Here is a 22,904-nt window from a genome sequence, read left to right as displayed (position 1 = left end):
GATAAATATAAGCCTTTGCCCCACTCATTTCCCTGACATAATGCGCAGGCTACCAGAATTCTGCCTGCAGAGTGACATTACTTTCACTTTTCCACAGCACTTTCTGGTTTACAGGGCATGTTTGCAGATGTGATTAAATTTGAATTTCATTGCAGTCCTGTGAGGTAGGTAGGGTGGGTCTTTGATTTTCCACATGAGAAACCAAGTGTAAGAACTTGCTCAAGGTCAAATGGCTAGGTGATAGAACTGAACACCTTGGTTAAAGCCCAGTCCCCATTAAAGCAGTCCTCTGGGGAGGCCATAAATGTATTCTAACTTTGCTCAAAAATATTTTGAAACTTCTCTTCAGTACCTTCAAAATCTGTAGCATATCTTTGAATATCTTCAATGGAGGCACATTTCATCTCAGTCAGTGGTTCTGAAACATAAGCATGCACTGGAATCGCCTGCAGGGCTTGTTAAAACACCGACTGCCGGGCTCCATCCCCAGAGTTTCTGATCCATTAAATCTAAGGTGGGGCCTGGGATTTGTGTTTCTAATGACTTCCCAGGTGATGCTGATACTGCTGGCATTAGGGCCATATTTTGAGAATCATATCCTAAGGAATTTATTTCTGGAAAGAGTGAATTGTTTAAAGCCAAGTCTAATTATTAAGGTGAGGGATCAAGCTAGGGAACTCCACCATTGGCCAAAAGCAATGGGCAACTGTAAAGAACAAGATCAGCTCTGGCAAAAATTCAAATAAAGAGCTCCAAAAAGGTTCTGAAAACAACAAGTGGTCTGAATGTGAAGCTTCCCAATGTGACCACTTTAAAAGGAAGAACACTCTTGGATGTGTGCTAAAGAATTCTCACAAGTGTACAGGAACATCTTGTACAAATGTACACTGTGAGATGTTCACTATCAACCTTTTATACTCCAGCTTAGGAAAAAAGAAACCATGGTGGTAACACCCACATTAGTACTGTATTAAGGAGGGATTAATATTTACAATAGCTGAACTCATTATACTGGCATGGCAGAGGTCTTTTTTTTCTTTTTTTGAGACAGGATCTCACTCTGTCACCCAGGCTGGAGTGCAGTGGTGCAGTCACGGCTCACTGTAGCTTTGCCCTTCCTGGACTCAAACGATCCTCCCAACTCAGCCTCCTGAGTAGCTAGGACTACAGGCACTTGCCATCTCGCCTGGCTATAAAAAATTATTTCTGTAGAGATGGGGTCTCTCTATGTGGCACAGGCTGATTCTCTTGTCTTGGGCTCAAGCGATTCTCTTGTCTTGGCCTCCCACAGTACTGGGATTCCAGGAGTGAGGCACTGCACCCGGCCACCAGAGGTCCTTTCTATGCTGCAAAGGTGTGAAGAGGAGGGAAACTCCCACTATTCCTACCCTGAGTTTTTGGTTGTGATTGGAATGGAAAAGGTGAAAATATTTAATTTTGGATGCCAGAAATAAATATGCAGTATTTTGTGTGTGTGGGGGGGGAATCCCAGCAGAAAGGAAAAAAAATGAACTACATTAGGTACTTGAGCTGAGAGAAAGTCAATCCTTCATGTCACAGCAGGGGAAAAAAGAGGCGGAGGACTGCCTAAATATTGGTTCTATTTTAATTCCAATTCTACATTACATTAAACTCTCCTTGTACTCCTCTCTAATTTACAGCAAATGCTGACACAAATTGGTATGCCTTCTCTTCTTTGACATCAGTGTTTCTCTTGAATTATGTATTTCTATCTGGAATGAGGTTTATGAGGCTAAAGCCTTCTTTCATTAAGATAGGTGAGAACAGAGAAGGATCAATAAGGGGTTGAGTGCAAAATCAAAGTAAGGTGGGGCTAAGATATGCTCAGGGCAGCACTGCACTGCCCAAAGCAACTGTAAGTGGTATTACCAATGACACTAATCTTCTGAATTTCAATACACTGATTACATTTCAACTACTACAGAACAAGAAAAGCTCTATTAACCTTCATCCCAGAACTGCCAGATTCCTCCTTTATTGGTACCCTACAAGTATTTAGTACCCATTTGTAAAAAAGAGTACAGATAATCATAATAACTGCATCACTTGGAATCCATCTAAAATTGAGTCAAAGACACAAGAAATCCCCTGCCTGACACAGTGTGTCTCGGTCATCTCAGCCTTCACACAGGTTGGGTGCTTGGTTGTGGTGCTCAACCTACCTCACAGTTTGGTGCCACGGACAGATGTGGCCCCACTATTGGTGATAAATGGCTCCCGGTCCAAGTCAGTCATTAGTTCATATTGACAGAGGCCAGTGGCTGGCTCCATCTGGGGCCTGACTGTGTCTCAGGGTCCATTCTCAGCTTTGTTAGTTTGTGATGGGCTCTGGGCTGGCTGGTCAGACCAGGACTGAAGTGGAGCATTTTGATGAAGCTGTTTTGAGATAACATTTGCATCAAAATGACCATGTAAAAATGTCGATATACTGTCTTGTATTACCAAATAATATACAGAACAGACATGCCTGATCCTTTCCCTTTTCTATACCTCATTCCACCCTCGGCCCAAGCCTGAGCCTCATCCTATAGGTAATCTTCAGCCATCTCTGAAAACTCTTCCATTTTTAATCTTTACCTATCACTCACTTCACCCCAGGAATGGGAACTGGAGATAAGATGAAGCTCTTTGTTTTTTCACATTTCTTGATAATTAAAAAAGAATATTTTCTGTTTTGCTTATAATAATGTGAAAATTGTCCATGAGTCAATATGGCTACATCAGTGCAGCTCAACCATAATGTTCTTTGGCTGAAACTGGCTGTGCCCAGTAGCCTTATGGTGACGTGGCTTACCCACTGGCATATCCCTTGTTTGGCCAGCCTAAGGAACATGTGAAGGACACTGTCACCCTGAGAGTGTGCTTGGGCCAGGAGCCCAGTGGGCTGCTCTAGCCTCTCTTCAAGTTCAGGGGCAGGTGCTGCTCCCAGCCATGGCCCTCACCGCTCTGCTGGCTGGCAAGCTGCTGAGAAGAATGGCCTGTGGAGGCTGAAAATTTGCTGAAAACCCCATTCTGCCCAAAATGTCTGCGGTGGGTTAATTTATTCTACAATTTAAAGAATTCCACATTAATAAAAGAGAAGTGGAATCCTGAGAGCGAGCTAAAAATGGAATTAAAAAGGGCCCATTCTTCAGGCAATATTAATGAGAGCTTTGTATATATATTGGTGAGTAAATGGCAATTAAAACTAAAATGTCTGTTAGTGATTCACTGAGTTCTAAAGGTTGGCCTTTTGCCTTTTGTGGTCAGCAATCGCCTTTTTTTTGTGACTCCACCATTCTAGACAGAAAACAATTAATCCAGTAGGACTTAGTATCTTACAAAAGATTTGCTAAAATATTTTCTGCCCAATGTTCATCTTCTAACAGCTGCTTTTTTATTTCAGTGAGAGGTGCTTGAAATAAAATCATTGTTCTTCAAGAAAAGTGCATGCTAAATAATATAGAGCTACCAGATTATTAAACAGCAAAGGCATTTCATAATATTAGCACCAACCACAGGTTCCACTTCTGCTGATGCACAAAATTTTGAGTAATTAGTCATTGCACAATGTTGTATTTATATTCGTTTTTGCTCGAGCTGTTAGGCCACAAAATCAGTAGGCAGTTGCTGTTATAAAAGGATTCTCTGGGTTATTTATAATGTTTCTGCTTCTTCACACTTGCTGCTTCACTCTTGGGTCTTGAGCCAGGTCTACACTGTGAAAATGAAGGAAGGAACTGAGCAATTGTTCTGTGAATCTAACTGCACTGAAAGCTGGTGTGGATGATTCACAACCAACTGTGTCTGTCTTGGCTGGTGCACCTGGTATATTTGTCTACACAACCCAAATTCGTCATATACTGGCTGATTTGTCACTTTATCAGGGAAGGATGCATAATTACGTGAAGGCTGTGTTTCCACCAGGAATAAGCTAGTGTCTAAGGCACAGGTGGTAGGGCAAGTATCTGAACTAGCATTATGTTGCAAAAGAGTTACTTCAAATGTCAGTTACTTTAAATGAAGGATCGATTTCTGCTCCAAATGCTTGCCTGTTCCACACATCAGTGATTCCCTAGAAGGCAGGCATACCGGATGGAAGGGCATTTAGGGATCACCTGAGATTTTAATTTTTTTTTGTAAGTTATATAGGCATCTTTCTGTGCTATCTGCAGAGAATCACTGATGACAGGAACTCTTTCTAGTGGGAGTAGGTTTTAGCCTTTACGTGAGTCAGAGTAAAAAAAAATGTGGAAAACCACTCAGACTGACAGAATGATCTGTTTGTTTCAACTATGAAATAACCATCTTAGTTATCTCTCCCCGTCCCCACTTTTTTTTTAAGGAAATGAACTATCTTTATGTCATCTGAATTCCCATGAGCTCTTAAACCCACTTCTCAGAATCCGTAGTCCAGGCTGCCACCCTCTCTCACCCAGATCAATACGACAGTCTCTGGACTGTTCTCCCTGACTCCAGTCTTGTCAACTCCAATTTATTCTTCATACAGCAGCCATATTAATCTTTTTATAAAGTATAAATCTGATCAAATGTATCCCTTGCTTACATGGCTCCCCACTGCCCTCAGAAGTGTGAATTCCCCGAAGTGGCAAAGGAGACCTTTTACAACCCAGCCCTGCCACCTCTCCACCTCATCCTTTCCCACTCTCCTTTGTGCTCAGGTCTTTCCAAATAGAACTATTTGAAGCAGCACAAATACGCCATGCTCCCTTTAGCTGCTTCATGAGCTGCTGCCTCTGCCTGGGTGCCACTTTACCAAGCGGCCACTGCCGTATCCTTCAGCTTGGCTCCTTCCCTTACCCTCTCAAACAGCTTCCCTGGGCTCCTCAGGCTAGGTGGGCTCCCTCCACTACATCACCATGAGACTTCTCATTCTGACTGTATGGACTATGCATTCTTCTAGATTCCAAGCTCTTTGTGGCCAGGGACTGTCTTATTGTGTCAGTGTGTCCCTGGTATACCAGTGCATATCCACTGCGTGGCATGTGGAAAATTCAAAGTGTGCTGAATAAGAAAGTATACAGTGGGATGTGCCTCATTCCATTTTGCCATTCTTTCTGATAGGGTATTTCCTATTTCTTAAGGAACTGTTTTCAGTTCTAGAGGCCGCTTTGTATCATTAGTCTTGGAACTCCCACGATGCTCTGAGAATAAGATGAAAGGCAGCCTGAGGACCCTGACTGTGATCACTGCCTGTGAAGAAACCAATTTAGGCTTCTCTTTGTAGCAATGTTGTAGCCTAGAGTTCTGAAAACTCTCCTTCTACAAGATACTCAGAATTCTGGGATAAAACAGAAGCCTTATTACTATTAATATATCTAAAAAATAGAAATAAGATTTTCCCAGAGTCCAAAAACAAAGAGAGTTCTAAAAACTAGCATGGCAAGAGCATAAACTATGGCCATCCAAGCAGTGTGCTGGTCCTGGTAAATCTTGGGACTTCGGTTTTAATGGCCATGTTTGGACAAAAGGTGGGTTTCAAGCAAAGTGGAGTGATGGAACTAAGACTCCTACAGAAAAGATGAACCAGGAAAACAAAATTCCAGCACCGGCTCAGAGAAACAGCAACAAATCCTGTTACTGAGACTTTGTAACATGATCCTGTTTTTAGGCAGTTTGGGTTTTGAAATTTATACTACCCGTGTGGCCAGAAATTCACAAGCCAAGAGATCAAAATAAAAGTATTCCTCAGCTAGGGATACTCCTGGGGCAGCAGGCAGAAGCAAAGGCAAATTTCTCTGGCAAGAAATACCTTCAACCTAGACTACATAGGATTCTCACAGATAAAGTACCACTGAAGATAAGCTCACAGACCACAATTATAAAACATGTGACAAAACATCTACCATGAAACAGAGTAAACAGTTAGACATGAAATTAGTCCTCAGCAATTTCAGATAATAGAGTCAGCTAAAAGAAACTACAGATATATGTTTAAAATGATTAAAGACAAAATAAGAAATTTTAAAATAAGAATCTACCATATGAAAGAATGGGCAGGTTTGAGATAGAATCAAATGGAAATTTTAGAAATAAAATATATGGTTTCTATACACAAAAACAGGTTTCTAAACAAATCAGACATGGCTAAAAAGACAAGTAATGAACTGGGCAAAAGACCTGAAGAAATAACCCAGAATATAGCACTGAAAGACCAGGATATGGAAATTATGGAAGAGACAAAATTTAAAAGACATGAAGAACAGAAAGAGAAGGTCTACATATATCTCTATCTATATATCTCTATCTATGTATGTGGAGAGAGAGAGAGAGAGAGAGAGAGAGAGAGAGAGAGAGAGAGAGAATGAATATCTAACAGGGTTCCCAGAGAAAATAGGGGAAAGGCAACAATAAGAGAAAATGGTTGTGAGTTTTTCAGAATTGATGAAAACCATAAATACTGAGATTCTGGAAGAAGAGTCATAAGCAGTATAAATAAATTCAGATCTAGGTTCCCTGTAGTAAAACTGCAAAATGGCAAGGAACAAGAGTCATTTTAATAAACGAATACTGTCTTCAAATGTATTATTAATAGCTAAGTTCTGGCTCAGCGTGTTGGCTCATGCCTATATTTCCAACACTTTGGGAGGCTGAGGTGGGAGGATTGCTTGAAACCAGGAAGGAGTATGAGACAAGGCTGTGCAACAAAGTGAGACTCCAGCTCTAGAAAAAAAAAAAAAATCAGCTGGGCATAATAGTATATGCCTGTGGTCCCAGCTACTCAGGAGGCTAAGGTGGGAGGATGGCTTGAGCCCAGGAGTTTGAGACTATGGTGAACTATGATGGTGCCACTGCACTCTAGCATGGGTGGCAAAGTGAGACCCAATCTCTTAAAAGAAAAAAAGCTAACTTCTTCATAACACTAAGCGTCTTAAACACAGGAGTCACAGTGTGTTTGTAATATTTTATTTCTTAAAAACTATCGGAAGCGAAAATAGCAAAATATAAAAAATTAACAAACTAGGTGGTGAGTCAATGGATATTCATGATATTATTCTCTGTACTGTTCAGTGTGGTTGAAATATTTCATCATTTGAAGGAAGGAAGAATAAAAGGAGGAAAGAAGGAAGGAAAGAGAGGCAATCTGATTTGCCTTGGACTAGTGAGGGGAGAAATAAATGTATGTATTTGATGCAAATTATAGTCACATACAACTTGATCTAAACAATTAGATTCCTACATACTAAAACTAAAAGTTAAAGGGAATACTAAATGAAGGAAAAAGATTTTCCTAATTGGGAACAGGACAGTCATGGGGAAGACACCTAGCAGATGTCACTATAATCTTTCTTTTTCTAATTTTGGTTTGCTTGACCAAGGAAAGAAAACAACATTTTCAGTTTTTAGAGCATCTCTTAGGGGAGATGTACTTCACCTAATCTCTGGATCCCTTTGATCTCCAAATCCATAACTTTTTCAGGGGCTGTACCACAGTATAGAACACTTCTGTATTTGTTCTTAAAGGAACTGAAATAGGAAGAGGAAAGCAAGAATGAATTGCTTTATAGCTGCTTTAAACTCTGTCCCACAGCAGTACATTCTTTTCACACACACGTACACATAAGCACATGGCATTCATGCAATTAACTGTTTATTCACAGTACATGCCATCAACATAGACACGCAAAGTATACACACCATTAACCTACAACACACACACACACACACGCACACACTTTTATACAAAGGGCAGAGTGCAGCAAGCTATGAACCAGACATTTTCTATTCCCTTGTTCAACTCCATCAGCAATAATGGGCACTGAGGGCAATGGGCATGGCTCCCACTGCCATGGGCTCTATGGTTTGGCTCTGGGCATTTTTTTTTCTTTTTTTGAGACAGGGTCTTGCTGTTGCCCAGGCTGCAGTACAGTGGAACGATCTCAGCTCACTGCAGCCTTGGCCTCCCAGGCTCAAGTGATCCTCCTGCCTCAGCCTCCCAAGTAGTGGCGATTACAGACGTGTGCCACCATGCTGGCTAACTTTTTTTTGTCAAGACCGGGTTTTGCCATGTTGCCCAGGCTGGTCTTGTACTCCTGAGTTCAATCTGCCCACATCTGCCTCCCAAAGTGCTAGATTACAGGTATGCACCATCGCGCCTGGCTCTAGGTGGTTTTTTTCACCTCCTCATAATTTCAGGTCTACCCTAGAAACACTGTCACTCAATGGAAACCACTTAGAAAATCTATTGTGTTGTCCTGGCAGGTTTGCTCCTGAGAACACCATTATAACATCCCAGGAAGATGGGTGAGGAGTAGACCCCAGGCTCACTGCCATATTATCACACCAATGTCTTAGAAGCTTAAGGAGGGTGGACAGGTGGGGTTAGCTGTAGGAAGCTAAGAGGAAGCAGAATCCTAATCGTAGATGGGTAAGCAAGATCCTATAATCTTATACAATCCCCTCTTACTGGGCAGAGGGACTATTTTATGTCTAGGCCCACAGAACATTCTAAATCTAGATTTAGTTCTCTCTTGACTTTTTCCAAGGCTGAAACAACGGTTCCTTTTCTGTACTCTACATCCACTTCCATACCCCTCTTCTCTACTACCATATTCCTCTTTCAGTCCCTGACCATATTTGAGTTCTGAAGCAGGGCCAGGGGCCCACATCTCCTCAGGGAGCCCCTAAGCTGTCGGGCAGTAGTCACATGTACACGCATGTCCAGGTCTGACTGTGGGACAGTACCTTGGGAAAATGGAGAAAACAGCCTTAGATTTGGCCCTGGTTCAATTCCTCAAAGTGAAGATGACATTTCTGGTAAGCAGTTACAATTAGATTTCTAGAGCCCTGGGTATTCAACTGATCACATGCAGGATTAAGAAAGATAATTTAAAATATTGAATTCTGCCTGATTAGCTAATAAATGAGGTGATCTGTTGATGTGGAAGTAATGTAATAGAGCTAATATGGCCCCCTGGGCATGACAGATGTCTTGTGCCTTGTCTATCCATCTCTTCTGCAATTACCTTGTCCTCTGTCCTTTCCTTACAGTCAGTGAACTTCTTTTTGTCTTCTTCATTTTTCCCAGCCACCAGAGTCTGCAGAGTTTTACTAATATCATTTCTAAGGTTAAGAGGGCTATTTCGGAACCTCATTTGGGTTTTCTTTATTCTATGATGATGATTTCAGAGATGTCGTGCACTCTCTGTAACTTAGTTTTTTTGGCCTGGCCTTTGTATGACTGTAGATAAAACAATCTAAGGATATGTTTAAAAATGGAAAACTGGGTAATTATTCTATTTGCAAATCATTTATAGGGAGCATTTATATCTAAGATTATTGTTTCCCTGGGCATCTTCAATGTAGAACCTAAGGAATGTAAGAAATCCAATTGATCCCCTAGTCCCCTGAGAAAACTAAGGCTCAGGGAGGGTAAGCAACTCTTAACACTCAAACTAGTTACTTTCCCAGAAGGAACTAGAACTCTTTTTTCTTTTTTTGAGACGCAGTCTCTCTGTCGCCCAGGGTGGAGTGCAGTGGCCGGATCTTGGCTCACTGCAAGCTCTGCCTCCCGGGTTCACGCCATTCTCTTGCCTCAGCCTCCCGAGTAGCTGGGACTACAGGCGCCCGCCACCTTGCCCGGCTAGTTTTTTGTATTTTTTAGTAGAGACGGGGTTTCACCGGGTTAGCCAGGATGGTCTCGATCTTCTGACCTCGTGATCCGCCCGTCTCGGCCTCCCAGAGTGCTGGGATTACAGGCTTGAGCCACCGCGCCTGGCCTAGAACTCTTTTATTATTTGCAGAGGGCCTGTTATTATATGCCAAGCGTTGTATTAAGCAGTGGGGTTGCCCAAAGAGAACTCTCTGAGATGAACCTTAAGGATGGGCAGGAGGTTGCCTCAACTAAAAAGCTAGTTTGTGAATGTTAAAAAATAAGAATCACATTTTCACTAACCTTTATAGTTTAGCTCTTACTTAAATAAATTTAATGAAAAAATGATTTGGTTCTAGTCTCTGAGAGTGGTGCACCTCTCCTCCAGGTTTGATCATTCAATGATGAGAATGAAAGAATATGAGTTGCTCCAGAACCTTTGCTGTCTGGAATGGCCATGATCCTGCAAATCACTGTCCATGCGTATTAGTCCATTTTCACACTGCTATAAATACCCAAGACTCAGTAATTTATCAAGAAAGGAGGTTTAACTGACTCATAGTTCCGCATGGCTGGGGAGGCCTCAGGAAATTTACAATCACGTGGAAGGAAGCACTGTTCTCAGTGTATACAAGGATTATTTCATTTAAATGAGGCTGCAGTGTACTGTACAAAGAAAGCAAGGCCTTTTCAAGATCTGGCAGCTTCTGAAGATCTACAGAAAAGGAGCAATTATAGATGCCTGTATCATGACAAGTGACAAGCAGGCACATCTTACATGGCAGCAGGTGAGATAGAGCGTGTGAAGGGAAGGGAGAAGAGCCCCTTATAAAACCATCAGATCTCGTGAGAACTCACTCACTATCACAAGAATAGCATGGGAAAAAGTGCCCTCATAATCCAATCATCTCCCACCAGGTCCCTCCCTCAACACCTGGGGATTACAATTCGAGATGAGATTTGGGTGGGGACACAGAGCCAAACCATATCACCATGTGGTCCTGCTCCTTACCATGGTAGGAAGAAGCTGGAGTTGCATCATGGTACATTGTACTAATGTACAGAGCCAAGAGAATATTCATTCTGCTTAATGGTGGGTGATACAAGCTCCTGGTCTACGCTACCTGGTACCCAAATGATCCATAAAGTGGTAAAGTGAACAATCAGATATACAGGGATGTACTAGTGAGAACTAACACATACTGAGTGCTTACATGTGCTAGGCACTGTTCTCAGGGTATACATGGATTATTTCATTTAAATGAGGCTGCACTGTACTGTACAAAGTAAGCAAGGCCTTTTTAAGATCTGGCCGCTTCTGAAGATCTACAGAAAAGAAGCCTGTATCATGAGAAGTGACAAGGAAAGTCAGTGCTGGAATGTCAAATAAGAGAGAGTGAAGGCTAGGCAGACTGTCACCAAATCAAAAGACAGGGTGGTGAGTGAGGTAGCAAGTCCATGGGTGTTGGAGACAGACAGATAGGCAGACCGACCAACTTAAAATCAATCCTGGCTCTGCCAACTTACCAGCTGTAGGCCCTTGGGCAGGTCAAGTAACCTTTGACCACAGTTGCCTCCTCCCTCAAATAGTCAAAAACTCATCCTGCAGGTTGTTCTGAGGATGTGAAGTAATGCATAGAGTCCAGCATGATGCCTGGCACAGAGTGGTGCCCAGCTTTTATTGTTAGTCTAAAGAATCCTCATGTCCCCAAAGAATCTAATTTCAGAGGCTAATGAACCAAGGAATTTCAGAGGTCAGAGGTGCCTCAGAGATCAGCCACACCAGACACATCATGCTTGGATGAACAACCTGAGCCCCTAACATAAGAAATCATTTGCCCAAAGCAGCACCGCTAGTTAATGGCTAAATCAGGGTTAGAACTCAGGCCATCATCTGCTCTTAGCCACTGGGACTGATGACTAGAGTTAAACCATATGCAAAAACCCTTGAGATATTTCACCAAAATGATGATTTAGGCCAGTCCTCTTAGTTTGCTTTGGATTATTTTCTCTTTACAGAACAGCCAATTTTCTAGCATTCACTTCAGGTCACTTCTGAAGCACATTCACTTGACTCCGTGTATGTATTAGGCTCCTAGGGCTGCTATAACAAAATTACATGGACTGAACAGCCTAAACAATAGAAATTTATTTCTCACAGTTCTGGAGGCTGGGAAGTCCAAGATCAAGGTACTGGCAAAGTAGGTTTCATTCTGAGGCCTCTTTTCTTGGCTTGTAGGTGGCCACCATCTTGCTGTGTGCTCACATGACTCTGTGTGCACGCAGAGCAGAGAGAGAAAAAACAAAGGGAGAGAGCGAGAGAGCAAGCTCTCTGGTATCTTTCCTTATAAGGATGCTAATCCCATCGAACCAGGACCCTACTCTTATGACCTCATTTAACCATTGCTTTCTTTCCCTATCTCCAAATACAGTCACATTGGGGGTTAGGGCTTCAACATATGAATTTTGGTGGGAACGCAATTCAGTCCACAGCACGGTGTTACATGTTCCTCCATCTCTCATGAGCCATTCCATTCACGACTGTTTCAAATGGGAGATGAAGTACGTGAACTACTAAATATCTAAACATGAGGCATCACCTATTGGCTGGTCCCTTTTATAACTCCAGATAATCCATCAACTGAAGACCAAGCAACGTGGCAAAAGCCAGAGTTAAGATCACTCAAGCTATGATTAATTGTGAGACTGAGGGTTGAAGAGTTAAATGGAAATCTATAAGCAGATTCATTCATTCAGAAAACCTGAACATGAGGAAAATTTGTCTGAAGATCTGCTGTACATTTGAATGATGATCAGAAACAGTGATGCTTTGACATTTATTCTGGTATTTCCAAGAAGAACTGTATAAAATAACATGTTTTCTGAGGAATGATTTCTTTAAAAAGATTAAGAAAAAAACCTGTCAAAGTATATAATAAACTAACCAGACTGACGGAGCCTTAAGTGCCCTCAATAGGAAGGTAATGGAGATCTATCTTTTTGGCACCAGGAGTCTATCCATTCAGAGGTTATCCTACGTCAAGGAGCTCCTTGGCTCAGTTATATGAAGATTATGAATTGCTTGAGAGGTTCTTTGTGAGGATAATGCCCAGTACACCCTCAGAGAAATGGTATCACCGATCTTACTTGCTAGATATGGCTCCAAACAGCTTTTGGCCATGTCCCAAAGTCATATTTATTTCAAATTACAAAGTAATAAATGAAAAATACAGGCTTATGGAAAAACTCAAATAATTCAGTAGAGTATGGAGTAGACAGAAGTCCCCCTTTATAACACCTTCTCCCCAGCCTATACCCCTTCCCATGAATAATGATCATAACAGCTGGTGAGGTTCTTTCCAGATTTTAAAATATGCATTTACTTAGAGATAGCTAGAGAGTTACTTTCAAGTAAATGGCACTACATTATTATTAATATTTACCCTTTTTCTATTGATGATTAGGAAGATACACCTCAATTTTTGGTTATTGCAAACAAAGCTGAATTAAACATTCTTGTACAAATATTCGTGTATGTGAGCATTTTTGTAGGACAGACTCTTAGAAGGAGATTTACTATTTTCTGTCTTTCTTTCTTTTTTTTTTTTTTTTTATAGAGACAGGGTCTTGCTATGTTGCCCAGGCTGGTCTTGAACTCTGGGCCTCAAGTAATCCTCCTGCCTCGGCCTTCCAAAGTGCTTGGATTACAGGTGTGAGCCAGCATGCTTAGCCAAGATTTACTATTTTCAAAGGGAAGGTATATTTTAAAGATTAGTACTGTCAGCTGGGTGTGGTGGTTCACGCCTGTAATCCCAGCACTTTGGGAGGCCGAGGTGGGTGGATCATCTGAGGTCAGGAGTTCAAGACCAGCCAGACCAACATGGTGAAACCTTGTGTCTATTAAATACAAAAAATTAGCCGGGAGTGGTGGCACACGCCTATAATCCCAGCTACTTGGGAGGCTGAGGCAGGAGAATCGCTTGAACTGGGGAGGCAGAGGTTGCGGCAAGCTGAGATTGAGCCATTGCACTCCAGCCTGGTCAACCAGAGCAAAACTCCATCTCAAAAAGAAAAAAAAAAAAAGATTAGTACTGTCAAACTGCCCGTCTGGAAACACTGTAGAAATTTACATTCCCACCATAATTACGTGACTGTATAATATTTGTTTTGTGATCTATTTGGACTTAAACATTCTCAAATTTTAATTTTGGCCAACCTTATGGGCAATAAAGAGAACCTCACTGTTATGTTAATGTATATATTCCTGACTTCTAATGAGGTTAAGCATTGTCTCATTTATTTTTTTCATATTTCTTCTTCAGTGACTTGCCTATTTATATTATTCTAGAGAAATACTTGATTTTTTTAGTTGTATTTACACTATTTTTTAGTTGTAATTTTTTGGTTGTAATATGTGCAATTACACATATTAATCCTATAATATTGCAAATGTTCAAATTGTCTGTAAGTAGATATTCAAAAGTGTATGACTATGCAGAGAAAAAAATCTGGAAGGATTTACACCCAAAGGTTAATGATTACTTTTAAGTGGAAGGATCATGGATACTTGACTTGCTTCTTTATACCTTTCTGTGTTGCTGCTCTCCTTCCCCCCTTGAACATTAAAGTATGTATTAATTTCACAAGTAGAAAAAGTGATTAGTGGAATAAAGGTGATAATGAAGGCTCTCAAGGCAATTCTGACAGACAATTTCCAAAGGCACTTTGAGTAGTAGCTGTTATCAGTAGAGTAAGTCTCTTAAAGTCAAGGTTTGAAGGAAACAGTTCTTGGATAAAACATTTGACAGAGCAGTTCAAAATTAGCCTTATTACTTTACAGTTACCTCTTCAGCAGCTAAGATTTGACCATTTTTTTAAACCATATTATTTTACTCACCCAGCCCTTTCTCAAGTATTGCCAATCAACAGTAAGGGACACCAAAACATCTTGGCTATAACAGAAGCTTCTGGACAGAAATGTGCAAAGCCTCTATTCAAGGACAAAATGGCTTCTAAGCCACAAATCCCCTCAGAAACTCAACTAATTACCACATGCAAAGAAAGTATATGTTGATCAGAAAGAAGGAGATGAGGAGAAGAAGAATAGTCTGCTGGGGAACCACAGTTCAAGGAGAGTCACGGAGACTAGTACTGGCAGTGCTCATGAAGGAACTGCTGAGTATTCAGTCCTCCCAGCAGGACTATGGCTAAGCAAGGAACAGGGCCTCAGGTTGCCTGCTTTGAGAAACACCTCTTGAGATCACCTCAATTCATTAGTTCTAAGTACATTTTGTAATCTTAGTTTGACTTTCCACTGGTGGAAGTGACAACGGTGGGGAGAGGAGAATGTAGGGCGGAGGAAAGGTCACACCAAGTCGGGAGTAATGGCCCCTCAGATGCTAGGTTTTCAAAGATTGAACTGTCAGACTGGATGGGGCCTAAGAGGTTGATCCATTAACCCTATCCTTGAGACAGCTGGGACGGCTGTGGGCCAGAACCCAGGAGGAGAGGAATACAAGAGGTCACCTGGGAAACCTGTGAGTAACCAGCCAGCCCCAGCAATCACCTCATCCTAAGAAAGTGCTTCTGTGCAAACTTTAACAGAAATTATCTCTACTTCTTACTGGTGCAATCCTAATTTAGAGTTAACTCTCAAGCCCTGAGTAGTTATGGGACACCCATGCAGCTGGCTGCCACTGCCTAGTGCCTCATCAGCAACTCTGAACACTACAGGACTCAAATGTGAAGGATAGAAAGGAGAATAAAGAACAGGAAAGATATATTTCCTGTGCCCCTGGCTTGTGTTTGTTCTCAGTTTACTTACATACCCATGCATTATTACAGAGTGAGTGATTCTTGAGAAGACAGATTTAGCCTATGGACTAAATTCTTGAGAGTGTTATTGTAGATTCCAGGACTTAACCATTTACATAAAGAAAAGCAATTTATACGTCAAGAATTTCAGTGCTTGTAAGTCAGGGATAACTAATGTTATAATATATCACAGTAGCACAATCCTAAAATATACTATGCTTAGGTGTGTGTCTCTGACTATAGAGTGCTTAGTGCAATCCTAAACGCAAGCAGGCAAACCCCCTAACATTCAGGGTGGAAGAACAGAGGGCGGACGTGCACGCTGTGTCATTTGGAGGCTGAGATTCAGATAACATGTAGAAATGGGAGAAAAGACACATCTGTCACGTCTTCCAAACTGAGCTGAGGACATCTGCAGCTACTGCCACCATCTCACTCTAGTACAACGGGAAAAACAGATGTAAAAATAGAAGTGATATATTCAACTATTAACAGTGAGGCAAAACTGAATATAGCAGTCTGCAGAAGCACTGACGTAGAACGGGAAATGGCTTCTTCTAGGGCAGGCTGTCTGCCTCGAGTGGACAACATGCCAACAAACTAAAGATGTTTCCACTATCCATGTCACCCCTGACTTTTTTTAATAAGGGATTAGGAGGAAGAGAAAAGCGAGAAGGTTACATACCGACTGAGAGCAAGTAATACCCTCCTCACAGAAAAGTGAAAGAGCTCATTTGTTCAGAAGAAAATGCCTCCCTGGGAGCTTCTCACTCACCACGTGAATTATCTTCTCTTTATCAGATTTACGAAGAGGCTGCACAGCTGTGTGCAGAACAGGTAAGAATTTTAATAATGAAAGTGCTGGATGAGAGGACGAAGATAGCATAAAAAAGATGAGGAAGATTCTAGACCCAGAAAATCACTACCCTGGTTCCTGTCAGTGTCACTGCTGCTCCACCTGGGGGATGCCGAGAGTCCACTCACGTATATTCAGTAGAGCAATTCAGTGGAGAGTCTTTATCACGAATATCCATTCATGAGTGAATTGCTTAGGTGGAGCTTTTTTGTTGTTGTTTGAAATATAATTCATGCATCATAAAATTCACTCTTTAAAAGGGTATGCTTTAGTGTTCTTTAGTATTATCCACAAGCTTGTCTAACTATTACCACTGATGCCAGAACATTTTCATCACCCCAAAGAGGAACTCCATACTCATCAGTGGTCACTCTCCATCCCCTCCCAGCAACCATAAGTTGACTTCCTGTCTCTATGGATTTATAATACCTATTCTGGATATTTCATAGAAATAAAATCATAATATGTGACCTCTTATGCCTGGCTTCTTTTACTTAGTAGTATGTTTTCAAGGTGCATCCATGTCATAGCATGAATCAGTACTTCATTCCTTTTAAAAAATAATTATTTAACAATTTACCTATTTTAACATAAATAACTCAGGGCATTTAGTATCCTCACAATGTCGTATAATCACCAACCTCTTATCTAGTTTCAAACCATTTCCATTACTCTAAAGTAAAACTCCTTACCCATTAGGCACTTTCTCCCCATTCCTCCTCCCCTTAGTCCCTGGCAACCACCCATCTATGCTCTGTATCTATGGATTGATCTATTCTGAATATTTCATTTAAATGGAATCACATAATATATAATCCTTTGTATCTAGCTTCTTTCACTTAGCATAATGCTTTGGAGCTTCATCCATGTTGTTGTATGTATCAGTATTCTTTTTAATAGCTGAATAATTTTCCATTGTATGGATATACCACAATTTGTTTATCCATCATCTGCTGATAAATACTGGGTTCTTTCCAATTTTTGGCTATTATGAATAATGCTGCTATGAACATTCACATACAAGTTTTTGTGGACTCATGTAAGGTTTAAGTATAAATGCCCAATCTCTCTCCATTCCCATTTTCATGAGGCAAATACTTTAAATTCTTTTAGTGGTTTCTTCTGGTAATTATTTGATGTTTCTGGCAATAAACTTATACTGCTTTTAGAAAACCAGCTTTAGGGTTGCACATGGTGGCTCACTGCCTATAATCCCAGCACTCTAGGAGGCTGAGGTGGGCGGACTGCTTGAGCCCAGAAGTTTGAGACCATCTTGGGCAATGTGGTGAAACCCTGTCTCTACTAAAAATATACAAATTAGCCAGGCACGGTAGCGTGTACCTGTAGTCCCAGACACTTAGGAGACTGAGGTAGGATGATCACCTGAGCCTGGGAGGCAAAGGTTGCAGTGAGCCAAGATAGAGCCACTGCACTCCAGTCTAGGCAACAGAGTAAGAACCTATCTCAAAAAAAAAAAAAAAAAGGTCAATTTTAGATATTATCTCTTAAGTTCCAATTATGGAAGATGAGCGTTTAGTTTTATGTCCCCCCATGTGCAAATGCACACTCACTTTATCCTCCCATCTTCACAATATTATTCTAATCTCCATTTTTGGTTAAATCTAGAATTGGCATTTACATTGTTATGACTATGTATTTATAGCATTTATAGCCACGTCATATACAAAGATTATATTCACTTCATCATACTTTTTCCCCTTAGGTTCTAGATGACCTAGAAGGGAAAATTTGCTTTACTTAAACATTTTCCTCAGTTTCCTATGTACTAATTAATAGTTCATCTTCAAATTCTGCAAGAAAATGAAAAATCTCTAGATATATTAAAACACACTAGACATTCTACTGTTTTCTTGTCAGCATCCACTTCCCTATCTTCTGATAAGAGTGATTTGAATCTGAAACCAGGGACAGGGATATGACATGAGGCACAGTGTGGGCAGGGAGTGGACCCACCTGAGCTCACAGCCCACTATGAGGAGGGCAGAGCTGACAGGGAGGGAGCCAGCGAGCAAGTGACCTGACTTGCCTGGATGACACCGTTCAACCTCTGCATTCTGCCATATCTTTACACTTTGCAATTATATGCAACAAATAAATCCTTTTTCCTGCATAAGCCTGAGTTGTGCTTCTGGTGCTTACAATCCAAAGAGGTAGTAACTAACATGGACACCGAGAATAGGGGCTGAGCCACTTCTGTGCATCTATGTAGGTCTTTGAGGAACTCTCATTTCACTTTTAGCAGGAGATGCATAGAGTCTTTTCACTTTAGGTCAGGACTTAAAGTAGTGTTAGTCTAATGGAGGATCGATTTCAGAACTAAGGATCCCCTCAAATACAGGTTCTTGTCCTTGACAAACAGAAAATAAACTAATAGTTTCAGAAATGACTAAATATGAAGACAATAGCAACACCAAGCACACTTTATCAAATACCTGGTAAAGCACATTTTGAAAGGCAACCAGGATGTTAATTTCATGTCACATAACCTTTTCTTGCACTTGAATATTTTTCAAAGTATATTCACATCCAAAACTTCATCAGATCCCCTCAGCCTTCTTTTTTCATAATGACCCACATTTTGAAGTCACTTTTAAGCATAAAAACAAACCAAAATATATTTTATGAATAATTATCTATCAGTTTCTTCTAAATAAAAACCCTAAAATGTTTATTCTTCCTCAAGTCTAGTTTACTTACTTTTCTAGTCCGCTCTCCTGAATTCTGTTTTTTTTTTTTGAGACGGAGTCTTGCTCTGTCACCAGGCTAGAGTGCAGCGGTGCAATCTCGGCTCACTGCAACCTCCGCCTCCTGGGTTCAAGTGATTCTCCTGCCTCAGCTTCCCAAGTAGCTGGGACTACAGGTGTGCACCACCATGCCCAGCTAAGTTTTGTATTTTTAGTAAAGACGGGGTTTCACCATGTTGGCCAGGATGTTCTCAATCTCCTGACATCGTGATCCGCCCACCTCAGCCTCCCAAAGTGCTGGGATTACAGGCATGAAGTGGCGCCCTGCAAGCTCTTCTGAATTCTAACAATAAACAAACAATTTATGTTTCCCTAGCTTTAGGGGAACCATGAGTCTTTTTTCTAACTTGTTTCCTTTTTATTCCTACTCTGTAGCCATGGCTTGTTCACCTAGCACACTGGTCCTTAGCACAGTACCTTACACAAAACATGTCTGTGTGGAGTCCATATGCCTAGTTTCGAATCTCCAGCTCTGTTACCTACCAGCAATGTGATCCTGTATAAGTTTCTTCATCTGCAAAATGGAAACAATACCTGTCCCATAGAATTGTTTAAAGATTAAATGAGATGTATGCAAAAGAGATGCGGCAAGCATGCAGTAAATGTTAGCTGCTAGAATTTGATGGTTAAAAGAATGATCTCTGCTTAACCAGTGCTCCTTGCTGTTCATTTCACATGAGAAGCTTGTAAGACACAGCTACTTGTTCACTGTCTAGAATCTAAGCCCTACAAGGGCAGAGACTTTGCCTTATTTATTGCTATATCCCCAGCAACTATCATATATCTGGGACATAATAGGTATTCCACAAATCCCTATTTGTTGAATGAATGACTGGATAAATGAATGAATATAGGTAATACAGGTATAATTTTACTGCTATTCTGACTTTATGAATGAGGAAACAACATCTCAGAGAGGTCAAGTTGCTTGCATGAAGTCCCACAGAGAGTTAGAGAGGGATTAAAACACAGTTCCCCTGCCTGGTTGTTCTTCTCTTTCACCATATCACTTACTAGGCCTTTATTTCATTATCCAAAAATTCAGGTGCGGCATCTAATTAGCTACTAAGTAACAATTTTCAAGGGCTAAACATGATTCTTAAATTTTAAAACTTACCGTGGTATCCACAGCCTTGACTTTCTCTGTGGGAATGTGCTTTGGTTCAGGTTCTGTCTGCGACAGCACCACACATCCCTCAGCCCCTAAGGTAATGATTACCACCTGGCAGCCCCTTCTCAAGAGCACTAATGCAGCCTCCCCAGCATCTGCAGCGCTGTTCACTGTGAGGCCAGTTAAAATCTCAGCCTGGAATACACAAAAGTCAACAGAAACAGTGGTGAAAATAAGTAACCCGGATCCACTTCCAGATTTGTTTTTCTAGAAAATGTCTCCCTTCTTTTTTGTAATAACCAATGCAATGGGAACCTTGATGGATACTGGTACAGGAAAATAAAGCAGTAACAGTGATGACAAAAACAACCTATAAAAGACATTTCAAGCAGTAACAGTGATGGCAAAAACAATCTATAAAAGACATTCTTGGGACAACTGGGGAAATTTGAATGTGGCTTGGATATTAGATGATAGTATGGAATTACTGACAATCTTCTTAGGTGTGATAATGGTACTGTGGTTCCTCTTAGGAGATGTATGCCGAAGTATTTGGGGTGAGGTATCATGTTGTCTGCAACTTATTCTCAACAACAAAATACTTTTTTTCACTTACGTTTCAACAAAAACAAAACTAAGTACACACAGGGAAGAGGAAAAGCAAATATAGCAAAATGTTAACAAATGTTTAGGTGAAAGGTAGTTGTTCATTCAGCTTTTCTGCACATATAATAATTTTAACAAAGAGTTAGGGGCAACAAAGGGAATTCTATCAAAAAAAAAAAAAAAAAAAAAAGGAGGGTTGGAGGAGAGGCAGGAAAGGAGAAAGGAAAGGGCCACTGCCAATGATTTTGGTATAAATTGCACCTGTAAGTTTGGCACCTAAGGACATAATTCTTCCAAGCCTCTCCTGGGCCATAACCCCTCTTCTCAAATTTCCAGTTTTTGCTTTCCATGTTTGCAGAATGCTCGTTTCTTTTGTTTTTGCCAGAGAAGATGGAAGCAGATTAGGAGAGGTACTGACAGGTAGCAGAAAAAGCAACGCCCTGGCATTCAGGAGACCTCTCCTACTCACTCAGTCTGTGACCTTCCCCACATCAATTACGATCTGTAAAATGAGGGAGCTCAACAAGATCCATATTTTTCTTCCAATTTCTCTTTCAATGTACTAATTTTTTATTCCATTCTAATGCTTATTTTTCTACTGAGTGATTTAAAAACATTTCCATGACTATTTAGGTTTTCACGACTTCTAATTGGTTGTTTTTCATATTCGCATGTTGTTGCTTCAATTCTGTGTTTCTTTCACAAAATTTTTTCTTCTTTCATAATGAATGTTAATCTTAATCACACTATTTTAAAGTATTTTTTGCCTTGTTTATTTATTTAGAGACAGTATCTTGCTCTATTACTCTAGCTGGAGTGCTGTGGCATGATCACAGCTCACTCCAGCCTCAAACTCTTGAGCTCAAGCCATCCTTTTGCCTCAGCCTCCCACATACTGGGACTCTAGGCATGCCCCATCACACACAGCTCATCTTTTATTTTTGTAGAGACAGGATGAGGTCTCATTATGTTCCCCAGGCTGGTCTCAAACTCCTGGGTTCATGTGATTCAACTGCCTTGGCCTCCCAAAGCACTGGGATTACAGGTATGAGCCATGGCGCCTGGCTGAGTTTTATTATATGAATTTCATCTTGGGCAAATTCATCTGTAGGTTGTTGATTGTGCTGCGTGAACTTCATAGCATTATGTTTTTCATTTGCAGGCTCACTTTGTTCACTGTGAGTTGGAAAGCTGTCACACCTCAGCTCCTACCTGGTTGATGCCTGCTTTTCAGTGTTTTTTTTTTTGGTTTTGTTTTGTTTTGGTTTTGAGACAAGAGTCTTGCTCTGTCATCCAGGCTGAAGTGCAGTGGGGAGATCTCAGCTCACTACAACCTCTGCCTCCCGGGTTCACGCGATTCTCCTGCTTCAGCCTCCTGAGTAGCTGGGACTATAGGCGCATGCCATCACACCCAGCTAATTTTTGTACTTTTAGTAGAGATGAGGTTTCACCATGTTGGCCAGAATGGTCTCGATCTCCTGACCTCGTGACCCACCCGCCTCAGCCTCCCAAAGTGCTGGGATTACAGGCGTGAGCCACCGTGCCTGGCCCTCAGTGGTTTTATAGTAGCTTCCGCCAGGCACACAAGAGTCTCTAAACCAGAACCAGGTATTATATTGGCAATAGGGAGTTCTTGCTCTGCTGTTTCTGGAGCTACTGCCAGTCCAGTCACTAAGTCAGTGGTTGGCTTGGTTTACTTCTTGGTCAGAGGCTGTGTCTCTGTCCTGCTAGCTCCTCAGGTTGGGAGCCTTAAATATGCTTCAGGCAGCAGGGGTAGCAGGTTCCTCCACCTTTTACTGTTAGCGGGGAGCCACAGTCTAGCATGTATGGTTTCCATCCATGGGCTTGGCTCCAGCCACCTATAAGTGGCATACTTTTAGTGCCCATGACCCACAGTGGGTGAACTTCCTACCACCTCTGCCTGTTTCTGGGGTTGGTGTACAGCCAGCATATCAAGGGCTGAATGCTCTGTGAGGCTGTTCCATTTCTGATCTGTGGAGTTATTTATCTTGTTTTAGAGCTTGTGAGTATCTTTTCATTGTCTCCATTAATATTTACATATCAATGGTTTGTGTTTGGAGCAGAGTATCATAAGCATGAATTTACATTATTGCTGTGATTAGAGTTCATCAATAAGAA

At 41.2% G+C, this 22,904-nt stretch overlaps 1 protein-coding gene across 4 annotated transcripts in view; it reads right to left on the bottom strand.

Annotated features, from left to right (window-relative positions):
• The window catches only part of RBKS (ribokinase), a 115,391-nt gene that overhangs the window by 26,449 nt on the left and 66,038 nt on the right, over positions 1-22,904 (bottom strand). The window contains exons 7-8 of one of the 4 annotated variants that reach the window (XM_001100371.5): positions 20,166-20,354; positions 1,593-3,719 (exon numbers count right to left, since the gene is read on the bottom strand). The exons of 1 other annotated variant lie outside the window; for it this stretch is intronic. In XM_001100371.5, coding sequence (XP_001100371.1) covers positions 3,654-3,719; positions 20,166-20,354 — 255 coding nt within the window. In that variant the 3' untranslated portion in view covers positions 1,593-3,653. Of the gene's footprint in view, positions 1-1,592; positions 3,720-13,908; positions 17,743-20,165; positions 20,355-22,904 lie in introns of those variants that run through there. 2 more of the 4 variants (XM_077959852.1, XM_001100564.4) reach the window with 2 other exon arrangements.

This window comes from Macaca mulatta, chromosome 13 (genome assembly GCF_049350105.2).
Source record: "Macaca mulatta isolate MMU2019108-1 chromosome 13, T2T-MMU8v2.0, whole genome shotgun sequence".
NCBI lineage: Eukaryota > Metazoa > Chordata > Mammalia > Primates > Cercopithecidae > Macaca > Macaca mulatta.
Note: the sequence above shows the minus strand (reverse complement) of the source record. Positions and strands in the feature narration are given on the sequence as shown.